Source organism: Nanorana parkeri, unplaced genomic scaffold (assembly GCF_000935625.1).
Source record: "Nanorana parkeri isolate BGI_ZX_2015 unplaced genomic scaffold, ASM93562v1 scaffold144, whole genome shotgun sequence".
Classification (NCBI taxonomy): domain Eukaryota; kingdom Metazoa; phylum Chordata; class Amphibia; order Anura; family Dicroglossidae; genus Nanorana; species Nanorana parkeri.
Window position 1 is genome coordinate 383,590 of NW_017306412.1, and position 22,343 is coordinate 405,932.

Genomic DNA, 22,343 nt, shown 5'->3' on the forward strand with positions numbered 1-22,343 from the left:
AACTGCGCAGTTCCTGATTCTCGGCGCGGGAGCGAGCAGCGATAACGAGGTAAGAATAAAATGATTTTAAGCGGTTTTTTTTTACACTTCTTGCCTATATGTACTGCATGCTAGCAGTAGATATAAGCAAAAAAAAACGGAGGGTTTAGAACCCCTTTAAGGCAATTCCTAAAAACGAATCTCTTCACAAAATCCTATCCCGCTTCTACCTAGCAACTGAACGTTTAATTTCTCAAACTAATCATCCTCACACATTCACCTTTTGTGTCACTTGCCCCTCCCTTTTAAATTGTAAGCTCTCATGGGCAGGGACCTCCTCACCATCTTGTCTTGAATTGTATTGTAACACATATTTGACTGTGCCAGCTTTTCCCAGCAATCTCCATTCATTCCTTTAGGGCCAGTACACACCATTGTGTTGCGTTAACAGGCATGCTTTCATACACTAAGCGTATGGTTTTCAGCAGTGCACAGCAATGTGCATTAGGTGCGCTGCATTACCATTTAGAGTTAATGCACCCCAATAAACCTGCCCACGGGATATTAATTTTTATGCAGTGTAACGCACATCTCTGCATTAACATGCATTATGTTACAGTTTTTTGACAAGAAAGTAGTGCATGCAGTATATTTTGTCACTGCATTACAAAGCACGTTAGTGTGCTGTTTTGTGTTGTGCTGCACAAAAATGCATCTCCTTAAGACAGGTGTGTTTGGGTTTCATTGACTGTAAATGGTAACCGAGCACACCAGAGCACTTAGTGTGCATTGGTATGCACTGCTAAACCATATGTGCACAGTACGCTTCAAAGCAACACAATGGTGAAAACAGGCACTTAAAGTGTTTGTGCTCTATACTCCATTGAAAAACAGGATGTCTTGCTGCACTCCTAACCAGAGTAACCCCAAGCTGGGTGGGTGCTTGTAGTGACCACGGAAGGCACCGTGTGAATCACAGAATAAAGGAATAATGTCACCAGCACACCAGTTTTTGTTAGTCAATGATCCATTTTAATGGCACATTGCCATCCAATACACAAGCGCTTTCGGGGCCGCAGGGGGTCCCCTTCATTAGGCTCAAATGTGCTGGTATCGGTGAGTACCTGAGGGAAAGTACTTGTACTTGGTCTTAGAAAAAATGGTATCGGGACATCCCTAGAATTCGGTATCGGCGAGTAAAGTAAAGAGGAGACATTTGTTTTGTAGAGCGGTGAGGGGTTAGAACCTCTGTCAGGTAACTGACACAATTTTGTGTCTTTGTCATGGTGACCACTGAAATCCAAATTTTGAGATGTGATCAGAAAAGAAATGGAGTTGAAATCTTCCCATGTGGACACTAGTTGTGGTGACAACCATCTGAGAACTCATCCACAGCACAGCACCTGTTTTATTGCGCAAGTGCATTTTGTTTTCTGCTGCAAAATGTTATTAACGCACATTGCTTTTTTTTTTTCTCTCTCTCTCCTTTTCCTCAATGTTTATCTTTTGTGCTTTATCACATTTCGAAACATGCTGTGCAACATGTCCTATTTTTCGCTAGTACACAGCAATGCAGAGTGTTGGAGTGGGCTGAATCCACAGAAAATTGGACAGCATGCTTTGTTCCTGCGTTGGGCAACACTACTGTTGTGATTGATTCTGAAGACCTCAGATGGGCGAATGAGCGGGAATAGGCTGCTGCATGGCCTGTGGACTCAGCAGGACTCTGTACTATGGCCCATGTAACAGATTGAATGAAAGGTTACATGTAAACAGAACTAGCCATTGATAGATACCGAGTACAATCCTGGCTGCTGGCTGTGGCTGTTCTCAAACAAAGTGAGCATAGGGCTGAGATTTCTCCACTAGTAAGAATGGCCATAAAAGTCCTTGCGCTGGAGACGGCAAATCAATTGTGTACATGTGCCCTCAGAGGGCATTTTCCTCACTTTGGAGAGATTATTACTATACAGGATTGATAAAGGGCCAACAGTTTGCGCAGGTCTTTACAATAAAAAGACATTACAGTTACAATACAAGTCAAGACAAGATGGTAAGGAGGGCCCTGCCCATGAGGGATTACAACCTAAAAGAGATTTCTTCTCACTTCCTGTTGTGTCTAAAGGACAGGATGTCACACCTATCCTGTATCTAGACACAATAATCTATCCCAAACCATATGTAATCGTACCATGTATGCAGACTGCCACTGACAGACATGGCCGCTATCACCTGTTAATTTACTGCAATTAGTACAGCGGCCGCATCTAAGCAGGACACCTGGCATTCCTTCCCCAGGAATCCATCGTTCCTTGCTGCAGGAATCCCAGAACGCAGCATGTGTCCCTGTGTGAATGGGGCCTAACACACCTTACTGCACCACAACGCATGGTGACAAAGTACCATCTATAAAATTCAGTGTCATAGATACCCCTCAGAAATCCTTATGGCGGTAATGCGACAAATGGCGGATTCAGGTACACGTCACTCAGCTGTCACACCAATTTACTCCCCTACAGAAGAGGTTTGATTTACTTCAACTTTCCTGATTACCAATATGGCGCTAGCTCTTTAGCAATTCTTTACAAAAATAGCGACAGATGGCAAAAATATTGCACATAAGAGCTACTTGAATATGTTGCACATCTGTACAAACATCGAAAACGTCACAGGGTTGTCATGAATGTAGCACAAGGCTTCTAACACACTGACAAAAAGTGTTGCAAATGCCTTATTGCCTTGCGTGTGACGCGTTTTGGTGCAATCACCGTGCACAGTGCAGCCCATTGGAATGACCGGGCTGCCCTATACACAAGGCATTAAAATGCACATATACAGGGAGGAAAATAATGATTTGATCCCCTGCCAACCAACAATAATTCTGGCCCCCACAGACTGGCTATGTGGTACACAGATTAGTCCTGTCAATTGCAGAAATTGCTCCTAACAACAACCCGTTATGTATATAAAAGACACCTGTCCACAGAATCTCTTTCTTCCATTCAATCCTAACCACCATGGGCAAGACCAAAGAGCTGTCACAGAACATTAGGGACAAGACTGTAGACCAGCACAAGGCTGGAATGGGCTACAAGACTATCAGCAAGAAGCTTGGGAAGAAGGAAACAACCGTTGGAGCGATTATTCGTAAATGGAAGGAATACAAAATAACCGCCAATCGCCCTCGGTTTGGAGCTCCATGCAAGATTTGGGGTAAGGATGATCATGAGAAAAGTGAGGGATCAGCCCAGAACTACACGGGAGGATCTTGTGAGTGATCTTAAGGCACTTGGGACCATAGTCACCAAACAAACCATTGGTAACGCAATACTCCACCATGGATTGAGATCCTGCAGCACCCGCAAGGCCCCCCTCCTCAAGATGGCACATGTACAGGCCCGTCTGAAGTTCGCCAATGAACATCTAAATGATTCAGAGAAGGATTGGGAGAAAGTGCTGCGGTCAGATGAGACCAAAATTGAGCTCTTTGGCATTAACTCGACTCGTTGTGTTTGGAGGAAGAAAAATGTTGACTATGTCCCTTAGAACACCATCCCTACAGTCAAGCATTGAGGTGGAAACATTATGCTTTGAGGCTGTATCCCTGGTAAAGGTACAGGACGACTTTCCCGCATTGAGGGGCCTATGGAAGGGACCATATATTGTAAAATCTTGGATGAGAACCTCCTTCCCTCAGCCAGAACACTGAAGATGGGTCATGGACGGGTCATTCAGCATGACAATGACCCAAAACATACCGCCAAGACAACAAAGCAGTGGCTCAAGAAGAAGCACATTAAGGTCATGGAGTGGCCTAGCCAGTCTCCAGACCTTAATCCTATAGGAAATGTATGGAGGGAGCTGAAACTTCGAGTTGCCAAGCAACAGCCAAGAAATCTTAAGGATTTAGAGAAGATCTATGAAGAAGAGTGGACTAAAATCCCTCCTGAGATGTGTGCAAACCTGGTAACCAACTACAAGAAACGTCTCGCCTCTGTGCTTGGCAACAAGGGTTTCTCCACCAACTACTAAGTTATGTTTTTCTTGGGGATCAAATACTTATTTTACTCACCGTACTGCAACTCAATTTATAACATTTGTATCATGTGTTTTTTCTGGATTGTTGGTTGATATTCTGTGTAAAATACACCTATGATACAAATTATAGACCTTTCATTTCTTTGTAAGTGGGCAAACATACAAAATCTAGAGAAGTCCTGGAGGCGAGTATGGGAGGAGTTGACTAGGGAGCTGGAAAGCAGGAGGTCTAGGGAAGAGCGGAGTGGACGTTTAGGGTGATATTTTGAGACAAGGTCTGAGATATATCCGGGGGCAGAGTTGTGGATGGCTTTATAAGTGACTGTTAATATTTTGAATTACTGCGGGTGGTCAACAGTGTCAAAAGCAGCAGAGAGGTCTAATAGCAAGAGTAAGGAATAGTGGCCGTTGTTTTTAGCTGTTATTAGGTCATTGGTGAGTTTTAGGAGGGCTGTTTTAGTGGAGTGTTGAGTGCGAAAGCTGGACTGAAAGGGGTCCAAAAGGTTGTTATTAGCGAGGTGGCAGCTCAGGCGGTTGTAGATAAGGCGTTCTAGTCGTTTAGAGGTGAATGGGAGTAAGGAGATAGGTCTGAAATTATTGAGGTTGGCAGGGTCCAGTGAAGGTTTTTTGGGTATTGGGGTGACTAGTGCATGTTTAAGAGGGGTAGGAAAGATTGCAGTAGAGAGTGAAAGATTGAAAATGTGAGTAAGAGAGTGTAGGATAGAGTATGAGGGTGACCGAAGTAGTTTTGAGGGAACAGGGTTCAGGGGGCAAGTGGTGAGGTGGGTGTCAGAGAGGAGCTTTGTAACTTCCTCTGTGGTGACAGGGCCAAAAGAGGAAAGTAACAAGTGTGATGGAGGGTCTGGTACATGAATAGGGGAAGATGACTGCACAGTGGCGATCTGATCCCGAATAGCATCTATTTTGTTTATGAAATGAGTGGCAATGTCCTGGGCAGTGAGTGAGTTAGTGGGTGGTGGTGGTGGAGGACATAGTAGAGACTTGAAGGTAGAAAAGAGTTGACGAGGTCTGGATGAGAGTGTGTTAATGAGAGTGACAAAATAAGTTTGTTTGGCAGCACGGAGGGAGGAGTTATATTTTAGGAGGGCAGCTTTGTACAGGGTAAAGTCTTGCAGAGACCTAGTTCTCCGCCACAGTCGCTCAAGAGTGCGGCTTTGTGTTTTTTGATCTCTGGTAACTTCAGTTTGCCACGGTTGTAGCGGACGTGGTCTAAGTCTGCGTGTTGTGAAGGGGGCCAAAGTGTCTAGAGAGGATGAGAGTGAGCTGTTAAAAACAGAAGTAGCCAGGTCAGGGCAGGACATGGGTGAGATCTTGTCATAGAGGGAGTCAGTAGCAGAGTGGTTTTTAGTGGTTCCTTTCGGCCGGCGCCCTGACAGACTTCATCGAGCTCCGAATGAAAGGAAGGATTAATGAGGTCTACACCAGCAAAAGGTGCAAACTGTACTAATCAACCACTGCACCACCAGGGAATAAGGCCATACAAGTGTCAGTGTGACCAGCAGGGGTAGTGAGGCGGCATCAGCAATGTGGTTTCTCTGCCCTCTCCACCTCTGTGCTATACCCAGCTCTGTAAACCCTTCACAAGTTCTAGGTGCCCTTCCTGCAGGATCGGCTGCACTCTCTCTATTGCGGGAAAGTTAAACAGGCTTCTCAGAGGTTGCACCGTGAGAGGAGGGTTAGGTAACATTTCTCTGTATGATGATGTCATCTGTTGTTTTTATGATGTCAGAGCTGTCACAGCCTGTTCCAGCAGGGCATATGGTGGTGTGTGCATGGGATTCAATGTGCATCATCATCATACCTGCAGATCAGGTCATGGAGGGAATGTGGGGCTGTCCATGGGGTGATGGACTGAACACAGCCGAGCACAAACTGGCTTCATGTGACAGGAGAACAGTGAGAGGAGTGTGGTGCTTTAGTGATCTTCAGGTGTGATCTTTGCATATAGTTTGCTGTTATATTGGATTCTTGTATGTAGGTCAGTTCTGCTTGTCAGGATTGGAGGAAGTCATAAGTGATATGTTTTGGATCTGCTATCCAAAACATATCACTTATGACTTCCTCCAATCCTGCATCAGCCAGCATGATGGACAAGAGACCTTAACCTGCAGTCAGATTATCCTTCCAGATAATCGGAATGATCAGTCCCGTCCCCCTACCATTGCGTAGATTATGACTGATCCACCCTCCCCACCGTCTATATTATGTCCGATTGGTCCCCTTTCCTCATTGCCAATACTATTACTGATAGGTTCCCCCTCCACCCCTCTGTCCTCATCCCTTTTGTCATGACCGATTGGTCCCCCTATCCTCATTGCTTAGATCAGGTGTCTCAAAGTACCAGCCCTTGGGCCAATTCTGGCCCGCAAACCGGTACCATGCAGCCTGCTGACAAGTCAGGAACGCAGTCATGGACCACGTACCTGACTTGGGGGAGCAGCTACACGGTCCTGCATTTCTGTCAGACGCAAACCGCAGAGCTGCTTCTGGCGGTGCCGGCACTCAGTGTGTGCTCGGATAGTCTTCACCGAGCTCCGGCCGATAGGAAGGATTAGTACATTCTGCACCAGACAACCACTGAACCACTAGGGATCTGCCTCCTCCCTGCCAAAATGTAAGCAGGTGACGGGGCTCTTCCTTTTATTAGAAGAATGTGTGTATACATTTCTGTATGTGTGTTTGTGTGCGTATTTACATGTGTGTGCATACTTTTGTGTGTGTGTATTTAATTTACATTTTGTTTTGAAGTATGAAATATTATACAATTTGTCAAGAGCCCCCTCTGCCCCCCAAGTGTGTCCTGTGGTCCCCAAGTGAATTGAGTTTGAGACCCCTGCTCTAAGCCATCAGTCACACCATCGCATTTTAAGAAACGCAGGCCAAACGGGAAACGCACTTGCGGTGCAGTTACTAGTTAGTGGCACCCCAAGTATGGCTAGGAGAAGGTGCGGTTGACCCACAAGTTCAAACACACACAAACACATGGGGAAAAAACGCAGAAGGCATGCCGCAGATTTTGCTACATGCGCTACTTTATCGCATGGTATTGTGTTACTGCGCTCTGACGGATGATCAATCACATTGCAGACAGGTGTGCTTTTGTGGTAACATTCAAATGAATGGCGGCGCACAGCTAGGGTGGTCACCTGTCCAGGATTGACCTAGAGTCTAGACAGTCCGGGTTTCATGGCAGCAGAAACCCCGGAAACATGAGGTCAGGCAGACAGGGGCAACCAAAATTAAGATAGGGGCTACTGGCCCACCACTTAAAATAGTCTCAACTGTGATATTTACATATGAATGGGTGGCGCTAGTTACATATAAATAAGTCACAACTCATTCTCCCAAAAAAAGTCAGCGTGTCGCAAGAGATTGTTGGGGTTTCGCTTGAAGAAAAGGTGGCAACCTTACGCACAGCAGGTGCATTACCGTACATTAATCACATGGACCCGGTGTGAATGGGCCCTAGTAGAAGCTTTGACTTTAGACACAATTTAAAATAGAATGACGTGTTACAATGTGAAATGTTTCATAAGCAGAGCTGTGTCATCCCAATGCAGTGTCAGCACAGCACGCTCCGGGCACACAGTCGTAGCAGAGACCGGGCCCGGTTCATTTTCCCCCCAATATATATGCACGTGAGGCAGTGAGTTACCGTGTACGGTATCAGTGACGTCACTTTCAGAATTTGGTGCCGGAAGAATCTCCCCCGATCAGTGACCTCACTAGTACGAGCTGCGTCAGGAGGCGGCGGAAGGCGGAGCGAAGTCACGTGATGCAGGTTGCCTTTGTGACGTCAGTTCACGGGTCCCGCGCCTGCGCGTTGACGCTGTCAAGCGGGAGGCGGCGAACGAGGCCGGTTACCCAGAGTGCCCCGCGGAGTAAACCGGGCCCGGGGGTGGGCTGAAAGATGGCGACCGTCGGTAATGTGATTGGGCGGAGGTTATAGAGCGGACAGTTGTCTCCCCGGGTGGCCGGGTACCGAGGCCGTGCCCCCCTTTTCTTCATCGGTGACCGGAGCTGCTTCCTCACGTGACTGTGCCCGAATCAGCGGAGCTCCGGGACTACATGGAGGATCACCCGGCGGTGGCGGGAATGGCTGCCTCGGCTAGGCCGCAGGTCGGAGGCCCCGGGCAGAGCCCGGCGCAGGGAATCCCTTCATCAGAGTCGGGCTGTGAGCTCCCCGCTCGGCCCATGCAGTACACCATCCCCGGGATCCTGCACTACATTCAGCACGAATGGGCTCGCTTCGAGATGGAGAGAGCGCACTGGGAGGTGGAGAGGGCCGAGTTACAGGTGAGGATGGGGATGACAGGAAGCTGGGCCCACACTGCTCACTCTGGAGGCCATCTTGGGGATCAGTGTGGCCTAAGGAGCAGGGAAGTGTGCTGTGTCCCAAACCAGCCCAGTGAGCTGCCATGCATAGTCCTGAGACTACTACAAGAACCGAGAATTGTACAGGCTGGGGCCCTGCATGAACGGTGACTGAGCACCCCGCCTTACAGATCAGAGACAAGAGATCAAAGTTCAGAGACTGCCCAGTGTACCCCCAGACTGAGATCAAAGACAGTGTACCCCCACAGTGACTTCAGATCAAAGGCTGCCAATTGTACCCCCATAGTGATCACAAATCAGGGACATCCCAGTGTACCCCCATAATGATCAGGGACATCTCGGTGTACCCCCATAGTGATCACAGATCAGGGACATCTCAGTGTACCCCCATAGCGATCACAGATCAGGGACATCTCAGTGTACCCCCATAGCGATCACAGATCAGGGACATCCCATGGTGACCTCTGATCAGAGACGCCCAGTGTACCCCCCTGGTGACCTCTGATCAGGGACGGCCCAGTGTACCCCCATGGTGACCTCTGATCAGAGACGGCCCAGTGTACCCCCAGGATGACCTCTGTTTAGAGACGGCCCAGTGTACCCCCATGGTGACCTCTGATCAGAGACGGCCCAGTGTACCCCCATGGTGACTGCAGATGGATCAGAGGACACCCAATGTACCCCCATAATGAGTTCAGATCAGAGGCTTCCTGCTTTACCCTTGTACTGACTTTTGATCAGAAGTAATCTATTGTATTCTTCATACTGACCGCCAATCAGAGGTAACACAGTGTAGCCTCATATGAACCTCAGAATTGAGGCAACCCAGTGTATCCGCCTTAGTGTCCTCAGAATGAGGGAAACCCAGTGTACCCCCCAGTGTCCTAAAAGTGGAGGAAACCCAGTGTATCCCCCATACTGACCTAGGAACTGAGTTCACCCAGTGTATCCAAATAGTGTCCTCAGACAGACAGATCAGAGGTAACCTGGTGTAACACCCATACAGAGGCAGCCCAGTGTACCCCTCATACTGACCTCCATCCTGTCATAGTGTGTATGGCAGCTCCTGCGGACCTTGGGGTCACCACTTCTTGCACTGCCAGTTTTATATTTTATAATAGAGGAAATATATGAGCAGCTTAATGGTGACGATGTGACTATTCCGGTGTCTTATTTTCAATTCCATGTTGAGTCTAGGCCCCCAAACCTTCTGCGACAGTGTAACCCCTATAGGGAGTCATTTAGATGGACATTGTTTTCCTGTGACTAGAACGCAGGTCAGCAAAATCAAGTTCATTGTAATGGAGCAGTACACATGACAGTTCAGTGGGATGAACACTTCCTTCCCCCTTCTGTATATCATTGATGGGTAATCAGATGATTGAATTAAGCAGATACTATGAGATTATATATAAGAAGACGTTTTCCCCTCATGTTCTATAAGATATGGGACCAATGGTATGATTGTAACCCTACATTAGATGCAACAAAATATTGTCTGGTTCATATATAGAGCAACTCTTATTCAATGTACTTCTATGCTGTAGTGAAACATATACATGAAGAAAGATAACTGTTCAAGGTTTTCTTTATCCTAGATGTACCGATAGTGCAATATACCCTTGTACCTACTGCTGTACACATTTAAGCCTTTATTATGACATCTGTCCAATCGTTTATGCTTATTAAAGAGTTAAAGAACAGTCATAGCAATCAGGAGATGGCATCTTGCTCAGTCATGTTTTTGTTGCAGCCTGATGTGTAACAATGTTAAGATGCCCACCTCAGAATATGATCTTGAACAGTTTTGTCTGTGTACTGATTTGTAGATTACTCACCTCTGTTCTATTATATATCTGTTTATTGTGACTTCTGACACGGAGGCCTGTCGACTTTTAATAGACTGCATGTCACACTATTAGAGAGAACCTACTACCTGGATGAACTTTGTTAGCAATAATAATAATATACAAGTATACCTAAAGCCAAGACTTTTGTTTTTGGTTTGGACAGAATAGTGAAGGGTTAGAACACCTATCAGGTATTTGGTGCTTTCTGTGTCCCTTTAGGCAGGTTGATTGCGGTCACCAAGACTGAAGGTTTGGGGACAATCCAAAATGCAAAACTAGAATAGAAATCTTCCAGTGTGGTCACTTCTTGTGACAGTTGTTCCTTTGGCAGCTGTCTACAATGGACTTGCCTCACTGAAGCTATTTCTTCTCACTTCCTGTTGTCATTAGAGGGAAGTGAAGGAAAATCTCCTGAATAGGACAGATGACAAAATATGTGATGGATTTTTAATCTTCCGGTTCCAGGGGTGGAATTATTAATATGGAATTTAGGCGCCAGTGTGTCCAATTCAGGAGCCAGGAGGATTTTTTTTTAGGAGCCAGCGCCATTGACAAAAACTATTGAACTTGAAAAGTTTGATGTCAGCTGTCATTTATATGGAGCATTGGCTACCTTGTGTCGGGGATTTGTCCGGCCTTGACTTTAAAAAAAAAAGGCTTTTGAAGTTTTTTTTCTTATGATATATTCCTTCTGGGAGCGTCTACTTGGCTAGGTATAGGTACTGTGTCTCTGCTGATATTGAGGTTGCTGATGGTAAACTTAAAAGTACTTGTCAGGTGTCGTTTACACGAAACAGTGATGTACATGCATTTATAAACTCCTATAAATGCATGTAATGATTTTAAATGGCATTAAACACTCACTGCATTTATATAGACTTTCATAGAAATCTGTGCATCCAGCGTTAGATTAGATACGCCAAATGCTTGCAAATATAAAGGAGTGTGCAGGGAAAAGTCTGTATGGAGCACGCATGTAAAACACATGTAAACTGATTTATATTTAAACGCATGTAAATTTTGGATATCAATGTAAAACAAACACTGTGCTTCCCAGATCAATTTCTCCTGTGTTTAAATAAAACAAACACAGGAGGCCTATGTGAATGAGACCATAGCCATGTGTGGCGTCCAAGGCACTGCTTGTGAACATCTATATGAATCCCGGGAATCTATACATCTGAATATTTTCTACATATCTCTTACTGTTTGATTTGTAGGTCATTTATTTCCAACCTAGACATATATTTGAAGGCATAACCTTTTTTTTTTCTTTAGTTTTGGATAGGGTAGGAAAGCGTTAAAATGCCTGCCAGGTTTTTTTTTTCTGTCGCTGTTCTATTGGGGAGTTTTCCCCTCACTTCCTATCTCATAGACTCAGCAGAAAGTAAAGAAAATCTCTACAAACCTCGCAGCTTGTTGTCAATGCAACAAGTGTCCTCATTTGATTATTTCCCTTTCTGTTTGTCACCAAGACATTTCTAGAAGATGAATCACCCCAGCGTGGACAGAGATGGTGATGAAAACCTCACTGATCTGATAAACATTTCTGTGTTATAAATAAAGTTTTTTTGGTTTTCCTTCATTTGTGAAGCAGGTGTACCCATTGAGTCTATTCGGGCTCCTACACACAGGCATATAGCATAAAATCTGCCTGTATTTACTGCACCTGGGTGCCACGGCTGCCGTCTTTAAACACGCCGTCGGCTTTACACACAAAACTTCTACGTTCAGGAGCATATGCACCTAGTGTGCGTTACCAGCACCCCACTGCACCTCTTGGCGGTCATGCATTGCAGTGCAACATACAGTACCACAATACCTTGAAGTGCGGTAAAGAAGTAGTGCATGTATGGCCGCCAGGAGGTGCGTTGCGGTGCCATTCAAATAAGTGGCGATGCATTCGCGCTTGGTAACTCACACTAGGTACGATAACATGCATTAAACACTAGAGCTGCAGCTAACGATTATTTTCAAAATCGATTAGTTAGCCGAACACGTATCATGCGATTAGTGCAGCACTGTGGTATGAACAGGCCCTTAGTAGTATCACCAAGGGTACACAGATTACAGTTCTGGAAGCTCTTCATTGACATGCTTCATCTCCATTTTTGTATTTTGTATGTTTAGTCAGATAGGAATTCTATCATTGATTTTCTTATTTCCAGAACTACTTAGATCATAAACTGCAGATCCATATTATAGTATTGGGTGGTTAGTAAGTGCCATGTTATGTTTTCAGAGTCATTTCCCTAAATAACTGTTGTGTCACAGCATGAGATCAGCACTCATGTTTGTTTCTGTTACACTCAGACACGCCGGTTTCAAATGATGTGGTTATCTGATCTGGCGTAAGGTTTGTAGCCGTGTGCACCTTTTTATTATTAATCAGATAAATAAGGAATAAATCCTTACCAGCTTTAAAGTGACATTAAACACTCAGATTTTTTCATAAACCAATACTGTAATGTGTGCCTTACTGTAATCCATGGTTGTTTCCCTTCTTTTTGCTGCTCTTCCTTTTTAAATCCGTATCTCTTCTCATGCTGGGCAGAACTTCTGTTTTGCAGCAGACTGCCTTGTCTCTGGAATGGATACATGGTGTCTGTGTGTAGGTTCACAACCTGAGCCAGCACTACAGGAAGAGGCACTCAGCTGCAAAGGGAAGTTCTCCCCCAGCATGAGAAGAGTTAAATAATTTAAACGGAAGAGCAGCAAAGAGAAGGGAAACTACCATGGATTACAGTAAGGCACACATTACAGTATTGGTTTATGTAAAAAAATCTGAGGGTTTAATGTCACTTTAAAGGAGAACTATGGGGTTAAGGTAACGGGAGGACACAAACTAGCGTCCTCCCGTCACCCTAGGCTCAGTATACCGAGACGCTGAAGCGGATCCCGACAATTATGCCGAGATCCGCCCAGCTGCGTGACTGACAGCTGGCTCTGCCTATCTAGAGGCAGAGCCAGCTGTACCCGCCCCCTCCCCCGTCCGTTCCGCCAGTCAGCGCTGGCAGATCGGAGCGGGGGGAATCCAGCCCCTCCCCTGTCACGGCAGAGAGCTGTGACAGGATCGAGAGGTGAGCGAACGCCGGTATGTGTTCGCTCACCTCCCGATCTACTGAGCCGACCTGTGACAGTCTCATTGTCACAGGTCGGCTAGAACTATGAGGTGAGTGAAAAGCACTCACCTCATAGTTCTCATTTTAATATCTGGACATAGAGATGTACAGGGTTATTCACAAAAGGGTGAAAAGTTTGGAGAAAGCAGGAGAAGTGAACAACCTAGGAGGATATTTTCCAAATCAGCTATGTTGCCCTAGATTGTCACTTCTCTTGCCTTCTCCAAACGCTTCACCCTTTTATGAATAACCCTGTTAGTTTTAACAACCAGAAAATGAAGAATTCAATTATTGGGCCTCATGCATACGGCTTTCATGTTGTGTTTTCTACCACAAGAATCCATCGATTCTTGTGGCAGGAACACAACGTCCACACCATATGCATGAGGCCTAATCTCTGGTGTGATGTGATGAGGCCGCTGTGCCCATTCAATGACAGGGTGACAGCGGCTGCATCTGTCTGTATCTGTCTGTGACCGTCCGCATGTAATCATACATGGTACAATTACCCTGTTTCCCCAAAAATAAGACCTACCCCGAAAATAAGACCTAGTACTATTTTTGGGAATTGCTAAAATATAAGACCTAGTTGTGACCATTCCCAGGTCCAGTGGTGGCATAAGGGGGAAACTTAAAAGAGCTGCGGTATAAAATCGGCGGTGCCAATGAAGCCAGCTCTAGAGGAAGCGAGGCAGCAGCGTAGGGAGCAGAGCCGCATAACTCGATGCTTCCTCTCTAGCGGGGGCTCCTGTCACTGGCGGAGTGATACCAAATGCACTCCGGCTGTGAGGAATCGATGGTGAAATCGCGTTTCGCTCATTCTGGCCAGCGATTGGTTACCAAATTGCTCTTGGAAATCTACGGCACCCCTGAATGTCCTGATCACCCTATTCTTAACTTTGCCATTTTGGATTATTTACTTTGGATTGTTGTACATTAAAAAAAATATATGACCTACCCTGAAAATAATTTCAGTGTCTTATTGACAGTCTCTTATTTTCGGGGAAACACGGTACTTGTGGATCCAGAGAGATGTTCATCCTGGGAAAGGAGAGAGCTCCTGTAATTGTGCCATGATTACATGTGGGCAGTCATGGGCAGATGTGGCCGCTGTCACCCTGTCATTAACTAAAATAGGCACATTGGGCACACCTGGGATTCCTGTCTCTAGAATCCATTGATTCTTGCCACAGGAATCTCCAGCTGCAGCATGAACGCCGTGTGCATGAGGCCTTTCTGTGAACTTAGGTTTTGGTTTGAGTTAGCTGTGAAATGGTTCTTTAAGGGTAAGTTCACTTTTTTACACAGCCACCTGCCCACCTCTCCCAGTCCCCGCCAGCCAGTATAGTGTATCTGTACACTAGAAGTGACAGCCCTACAGTCTGGAATGTTCATAATGCTTGCAACATGACCGTGCTGGCCAATTAGAAAGTCTGCAGAGCCAGGAACCAGGTCCTGGAAGTAAAAAGGACTTCTTGCGGATTAGCGTGATCATGTGACCATCCTGCCCAATGAGCGCTCAACCTTTTAGAAGCATTATAGTTATTTCAGACTAGGGTGCTGTCAAATCTAGTGTACGGATCACTGCACGCTAGAGTTCTGAGCAGGTTCACTTCATCAGCAGAATCATATTTTCCATTTTAAAGAAAACATCGGAATTAATTACGTCAAGTTTTTGTTTGTGAAAATTCTCATCTAACAATTGTAACTCTGATGGCAAAATGTAATGATAGGAAGCCGTTGTTGCCATGGTGCAGTACTGAAATTCCAGTCTGTTCATATATGGCCACATCCCTAATAATATCCCTGTCTATATATTTGGGAATTTGGGTTGTTTTGGAGTCATTATCTTGGCATTGTTGTTGCAGTTTAAAGTAAAAATGGCAACCACCCAGATCAGTGTATGCTTTGCATAAAAGTTCCTATACACTGCGAATTTTAGCCGGTTCTTCAGGTGGTGCTGATCAAAGGAGTCAGTCTGAAAATCTTCATAGGCCAGAGCCGGCAGCCAATGAGCTGCCTGCTCTGTTTTGGTATTCTGACAGGGACCGACGGGCAATTTGCATTAAAAAACAGGTTTTTGCTGCATACATTTGCAAATATCTGTGAAAACCTCACTGTCATGCCAGAAGTTGCTGCAATTACCTGGTATTACATATTCATTTTTGTTCCCTTCATCCAAATGAAAGTGATATTAACCCCTTCGTGACTGACGATGTACGTCGCCAGCATCGGGGCTGTTTAAACAGACTCCCGGCGACTTTTGCCGCCGGGAGCCTGTTTAAACTCGTAGAGCCGACTGTCGGCTTTACAACAGAAGCGATCCTGGCGACTTACCTGTCGCCAGATCGCTTCTGCGTCCCGAAAAAAAAAGGGCCTCAGTCATGAAGGGGTTAAAGCCTCCTTTTAAAAAAATATATATTTCCTACAAGCAGACCCACCTTTGATTGAGGCCGTTGTGGCTTTCCTTTAAAAGTTTTTACTTGCTCGTTTTCTAGTGTGTCCACGCAGCAATCTTCCCCCCGCCCCTTGCGTGGGTGCCTGTCGGCTAATGGAGGCACCCGTGCGCGCTCGTGGCTGTCCATAGACACACACAGCCCTGTGCCAGACCACGCCCCTCCTCTCCGCCCAACAGTTTGCTGGCCTATGGCTCCTTTGCCATCAGTATCCTCCCCGCAACTAGGAAGGAAGTTTGGGGAACGGAGGATCGTTTCGGGACCGGCGGCGGGGACGAGCTTAGCTGACAGGTAAGTGTGTGTGTGTGTGGGTGGGGATGGGGTAGGGCAGAAAAAAGGTACTGGGCCGTTTTTACCCTAATGCAGAGACTGCATTAAGGTAAAAAAGTTAAAAAAATGCCCAGACCTTAATACTACTTTAACCAAGGTCAGATGGTCTTTTATATTTTATGCCAAAAACTGATAAAGCTGAACTCCAGCCTTATCTTGAGTCTTTCACAGTTGTACTGGCTCCTCTGCTGTACTGAAATTGCGCATTCTGATTTTACTGCACACGGTTAGCATGTCAAAGGGTACATTACAAGCTGCAGCAAGTCAGAGCCTGTCTTATTTTCTAACTAGAGGATGTCCTGCATTTTCCTCCAAAGTCTGACTCTAGCCTCCCCATTTCATTTAACTTCAGTTCTTTCAGTCATTGTGCCTGAGCATCACGTGTGCATTACTTAAGGTGGTCTTCATGCATGTAGGAAGACCCTCTCCTTCAGGCTAACACCCAGCCATCAACACATTTTTATATTTGCATCATTTTTCCTGGATGGCAGCTCACTGCTTTTATCAGGACTGAGGGCTCTTGCAAGGAGTACGGAGGCAGGGGGCTGTGAAGTGTTTAGAAAGCTATGTACAGCACCTTGCCAGCCCCTCCCACCAGTCATAATCTGCCTGCATTACATAGAGAAGCACACAGGCTCAGTGGTCATATCACTGGATCTAAAGTAAGGCATATCATGAAACCAGGAAGGTTTTATTGAAAATTGGACAGTTTCTTTTACAAATGTCATTAGCATGTTGAAGGACGGAGGAAGGAACCAGAGTAGGCAAAATGTAGGCAGACTAAACTTCAGCTTTAATGAAAAGAGGAAGATGAGGCATCAGTAGAAGTATTACTGTATAGTTATTAGCAAAAAAAACTAATACTGACCAGTTTTTTAGGTTTGCAAACCACTTAACTGTATGCCTAGGTATTTGGTCATGTGATCTCCTTTCTAGGTCAGATTCAGAGTTTAGGCAGAGCTGCTGACTGCCTGTATGTTAGTCCCATAAGCTCTTCCACATAAGATCTCATGACAGAATGCCAAGGCACATTGATATGTGGCCAACCACCGTGGAATTCCAATCAGACTTTTCACCAAGATAGCCAAGTATGACTTTGTATGTCTTTATTTCATGACAACTCCCAGCACCGAACATCTGATTAGGCAGACAGTACGGCTACTTAACATCAAGTTCTAATATTTCAGCTATGTTCGTTGATTGAAGTGCCATTTAGTTCATCAGGAAACCAACAACTTATAAAGGGTTGGTTCACCTTTACAATAAAATTGCCTATTTTTGGACTGGCTTGGGATAGGTCTAACAAGGCCCACATATATGACATTGAAAAGAGACTTATTTTCCAAAATCTGAGTAGTGTTACTGAGAATGCTGGAATGAATAGGCAATTGTATTGTCAAAGTGAACTAACACATATCTTCAAAATAACAACAAAGGCACCTTTTAGAGATGTTTAGTAATGACAATTTACAAACAAATACTTCTAGATAATTGCAGGCTTGTTACTCTTTGCATACCTTATTTTTCTTTTTCTCCTCATTCTTCACACAGTGGCAATTTAATATATCTCCCTTTACATCCTGGAACTCTGGCACATGTGACCATGCACATCATCTCAGGGGAGGAAAATACCATTCTCTGAGATCTCATGAGATTACAGATGAGATTTCCCAGCAATGATTTGCTGATGTAATCTTCCCAGGGTGCAATGGTTGGGCACGATGACATAATTTGTGCCAAAGTGGACCCGGAAGTAGAAGATAATAAATTGTACGTTTAACTAATGTAAGGTGATTTTTAATATCAGCATGCAGATTTTTAGTTAAAGGGGATAAAGGTCCACTTTAAGTGCGTTTTAGCTTTTCTACGATTCTAATCTACCGAAGAGTGTCGCAGCTAAACCATTCAGTTGCTCATATCGCCTTCACTTCTTCTCTGGGTGTTTCTCTGCTTATGTTAGGATGGCAGGATGATTAAATAGCGGCTGAGTAGCTGGTGAGCAGGCAACATGGTTGCTGGTGACCAGCCCATGTTTTCAATGTCTCATTCAAAATGAGCGTCAAGAATAGCTCAGGAAAAGGAAGCCCATGTCCCTGATGCTATTGTCATATATCTAAAAGGAGGAAAATATGTCAAGTGTTAACCAGCTGTTGTGAAATGATATGTACACGTTGAAAGTTGAAACTAAAGAGTTTTATCACTTAAAACTCTCAATGTTGTCCATCTGGCCCAGAAAAAACAAAGAAAAAATGTAGCACTGGGATCCCTCCGGACATGCAGCACCCTTGGCAAGAATTACAACAGAGGTGTAATGTTCACGGGACTAGAGCTGCAGCTAACGATTATTTTCAAAATCGATTAGTTAGCCGATTTATTAGGTTCGATTAATCGGATAAACAATAAAATAAAGTTTAAAAAATGGCTCCAGTGATGGGACTACTAGTTTGTATTGGGGTTGTAGTCCATCACAGGTGCAAGGTTGGAGCGGTGGAAGTAAAAAAGAAAAAAAGATAGTGTGGTGTACAATATAGTGAAATGGAAAGTGTAAAATTATACAGCAATGAATGCAGAATGGCACCAGCTATAGATGACTACAAAACCCAGCAATAGTACATTATACAGCGCAATACAGAATACCACCAGCTATATAGGAATACAACAAATCCCAGCAACAGTACATTATAGCTGGCGGCATTCTGCATTGCGCTGTATAATGTACTATTTCTGGGTTTTGTAGTCCTCCTATAGCTGGTGGTATTCAGCATTGCACCACTGTATAATGTATTATTGCTGGAATTTGTTGTACTCTTCTATAGCTGGTGGTATTCCGCATTGGAGCAGTGCGGGGAGGAGAGTTCGGCCTCCTGTGACACCGCTGACCACGCTATCCTCCTCGCCTTGCTCGGCCTCCTAACAGTTTCTTTCCTCCTAGCTGAGCGCTGCTCTGTGTCCCCACTAATTCCTGCGGCCTCTGCTGACACAGGTGGAGGGATTAGAGGGGAGGAGAGAAACCAGAGAGCATTTTCAGGCAAAACAATGGTACTTTTGCCATTTTGCCCAAAGTACCATTTTCAGTTCCTGAAAATTCGGTGCATCCCTACCATTTATACATTCTCTCAATCATATACTCCCCTTCTCCACACACTTATTATAGCCTTCCTTTGGAAAACATAAGCTAAGAATGTACAGAAGTATATTGTGCTTTGTATGTCAAGTATTCCTTCCATGGCCTGGACATTCAGCTGCTAATGGCCACAGCTGTTGCACACACATTCACTTAATGGGATAAATGCCATGCCATTGGTATTTTAAAGATATCAAATATAAGCAACACATCTTTATAATAGTTGCAGTTTTTTTTTTTCCAGGTTTAAGATCTACATATAATTAGTCACACTGTGGGAATATCTCCGCAGCACTAGGAAGCATTTCATTAGGATATCGGTAAACATGCTTGCATTCATTATTCCATCAATGATGCACAGACTTCCAACTCCAGATGCAGCCATACAAGACCAAATAATTACAGATGTTGGGTACTTCAAGATTCTCTTGGTTGGAATGTGGCTTGAATTCTTCACCAGCATGTATGTATGTATGTATGTATATACAGTAATACCTTGGTTTAAGAGCATAATTCGTTCCCGAGGTCCTGCTCCCTTTGCAGAGAAACAGCCCCAAAACATGATGTTGCCACCCCCATGCTTCACCGTAGGTATGGTGTTCTTTGGATGCAACTCAGCATTCTCTCTCCTCCAAACACGACGAGTTGTGTTTGTACCAAATAGTTCTATTTTGGTTTCATCTGACCATATGACATTCTCCCAATCCTCTTCTGGATCATCCAAATGCTCTCTAGCAAACTTCAGACGGGCCCGGACATGTACTGGCTTAAGCAGGGGGACACATCTGGCACTGCAGGATCTGAGTCCCTGGCGGCGTAGTGTGTTACTGATGGTAGCCTTTGTTACGTTGGTCCCAGCTCTCTGCAGGTCATTCACTAGGTCCCCCCGTGTGGTCCTGGGATTTTTGCTCACCGTTCTTGTGATCATTTTGACCCCACGGGGTGAGATCTTGCGTGGAGCCCCAGATCGAGGGAGATTATCAGTGGTCTTGTATGTCTTCCATTTTCTAATTATTGCTCCCACAGTTGATTTGTTCACACCAAGCTGCTTGCCTATTGCAGATTCAGTCTTCCCAGCCTGGTGCAGGTCTACAATTTTGTTTCTGGTTTCCTTCCACAGCTCTTTGGTCTTCACCATAGTGGAGTTTGGAGTGTGACTGTTTGAGGTTGTGGACAGGGGTCTTTTATACTGATAACAAGTTCAAACAGGTGCCATTGATACAGGTGCAGGATACTGAGTGCAGGACAGAGGAGCCTCTTAAAGAAGAAGGTACAGGTCTGTGAGAGCCAAAACTCTTGCTTGTTTGTAGGTGACCAAAAACTTATTTTCCACCATAATTTGCAAATTTGTTCCAAATCAGCCAATGTGATTTGTGTGGCTTTGTTTTCTCATTTTGTCTCTCGTAGTTGAGGTCTACCTATGATGCCAATTACAGGCCTCTCTCATCTTTTTAAGTGGGAGAACTTGCACAATTGGTGGCTGACTAAATATGTATGTATGTATGTATATGTGTGTGTATATATATATATATATATATATAAGTACCATTATTTGCAACAATGGAAAAGGTAGATTTATCACTAGAAAAAACTTTTTCTCAGTCAGCAGTGGACCAATGTCTATGTTGCTTAGCCTACAGTAGGCAAGCTTTTCGCTGGTCTTCCAACAGTAGAGGCTTCCTCCTTTCTTTATGGTCTCTAAGTCCAAAAGACTGACAGAACCTTTATCATTGGACCTCATAGGCAACACATAGTTTTTAAAACCCAATAGTCTGCTCTTCTCCACCTTAGGAGTGGGCAGGATCCCCTGAACTAATAGGCCAGATGCCACCACTGTCCAAATACGTGTTCTAACCAGGGCTGCAACCAACTAATCGATTGATTGTTGTCAACTAGACTCATCGATTAGTTGGTTGTATCGATCCCATAGCTCTCTCCTCAACACTGGCAGGAGGACACAGCAAGCAGGGGGCGGGTGCAATAGCCAGCCTGCTATTGGCTATTGCAGTTTGAAATGGCCAATAGCAGGCTGGCTACTGCACCAGCTCACTACCTACTGTATTTACCTTCAACTGCTGTATCTTGCTTCTGGCAGCTGTCATTCCCTGGCTGAAGCGATTCAAGCACCATGTGCTTACATTACAGTTATTAAAAAAAGAATTATAAAAGGTGGGAAAAAGTCATTTTTGGTTTTGGCCTGACAAATTCTGCTGAATTAATTTTAATGGCACACCAAATGCGCCTCCCACCCACAGTGCGATCACCCGCACTGGAACGCACGGTACGACAATTCTGTGCTACCCAGTGCAGTTCGATTGTAAAAAAAAGTGTGCATGCAGTTTCAATCTAAAGTAACATATTTGTAACACCATTTGTGTATTTTATTTTAAATTAAGGATGGTATTTTTTATTTCATTTTTCTATCTGATTTATCGAAAAAATTATCGGCCAACTAATCAATTATCAAAATAATCATGAGTTGCAGCCCTAGTTATAACCTAGTTATATTCATTCCAGCGTATATTTGCACACACCCCCTCATGTCTATGGGCAGCTGTACGCAGCATTTGTGCTTCCCAGGCGCTGACATTTTTTTTACATTGTATGCCCCAATGTGCCTGTGCGCATGAGTCCTAACATGGCAAACTGTACTAAAGGGGGTGAGTTTATTGAAGGTCTAAACTAAAACTGAACTCGTCCTTTAAGGGCTCATTCACACTCCTGTGCACATCAATTTGTGACACCACAAGACGTGTATGTGTGCCGTGCTGCATTGCCAATCATTTTCAATGGTATAAATAGACAAACCTGCCCCTCTGTGTATGGCAAGGCTTGTACTAATGTACGCGTTGCCTTTTTTTTTTAAGCACACAGGCCTTCTAGTCATTGCCCTCAAATCTGAAAATGTCTTTTGTATTTCTCTCCTCTTGATCATTAAGGGCCTGTTCACATGAGATCAGGTCCTGATCAGGTGCTGATCAGCAGACGTGGAGCTGCTGATGCAGTGCGTTTTTGATGCGTTTTCGGTCCAGATGCTGACAGTTAATTTTTTGTCAACGTTGATGACATCATAATAAGTGGAGCAAGA

The 22,343-nt window shown here is 44.7% G+C and overlaps 2 protein-coding genes across 6 annotated transcripts in view; one reads left to right on the forward strand and one right to left on the reverse strand.

Moving 5' to 3' along the window:
• AP4S1 (adaptor related protein complex 4 sigma 1 subunit) overlaps positions 1–8,031 on the reverse strand; it is a 30,639-nt gene extending 22,608 nt beyond the window's left edge. Inside the window, exon 1 of the mRNA XM_018554170.1 lies at positions 7,694–8,031. The gene's annotated coding sequence lies outside the window, so the exon portion shown is untranslated. The remainder of the gene's footprint in view (positions 1–7,693) is intronic.
• The window catches only part of STRN3 (striatin 3), a 56,412-nt gene continuing 42,093 nt past the window's right edge, over positions 8,025–22,343 (forward strand). For all 5 annotated transcript variants that reach the window (XM_018554165.1, XM_018554168.1, XM_018554167.1 and 2 more), the window contains exon 1: positions 8,025–8,334. In XM_018554165.1, coding sequence (XP_018409667.1) covers positions 8,107–8,334 — 228 coding nt within the window. In that variant the 5' untranslated portion in view covers positions 8,025–8,106. The remainder of the gene's footprint in view (positions 8,335–22,343) is intronic.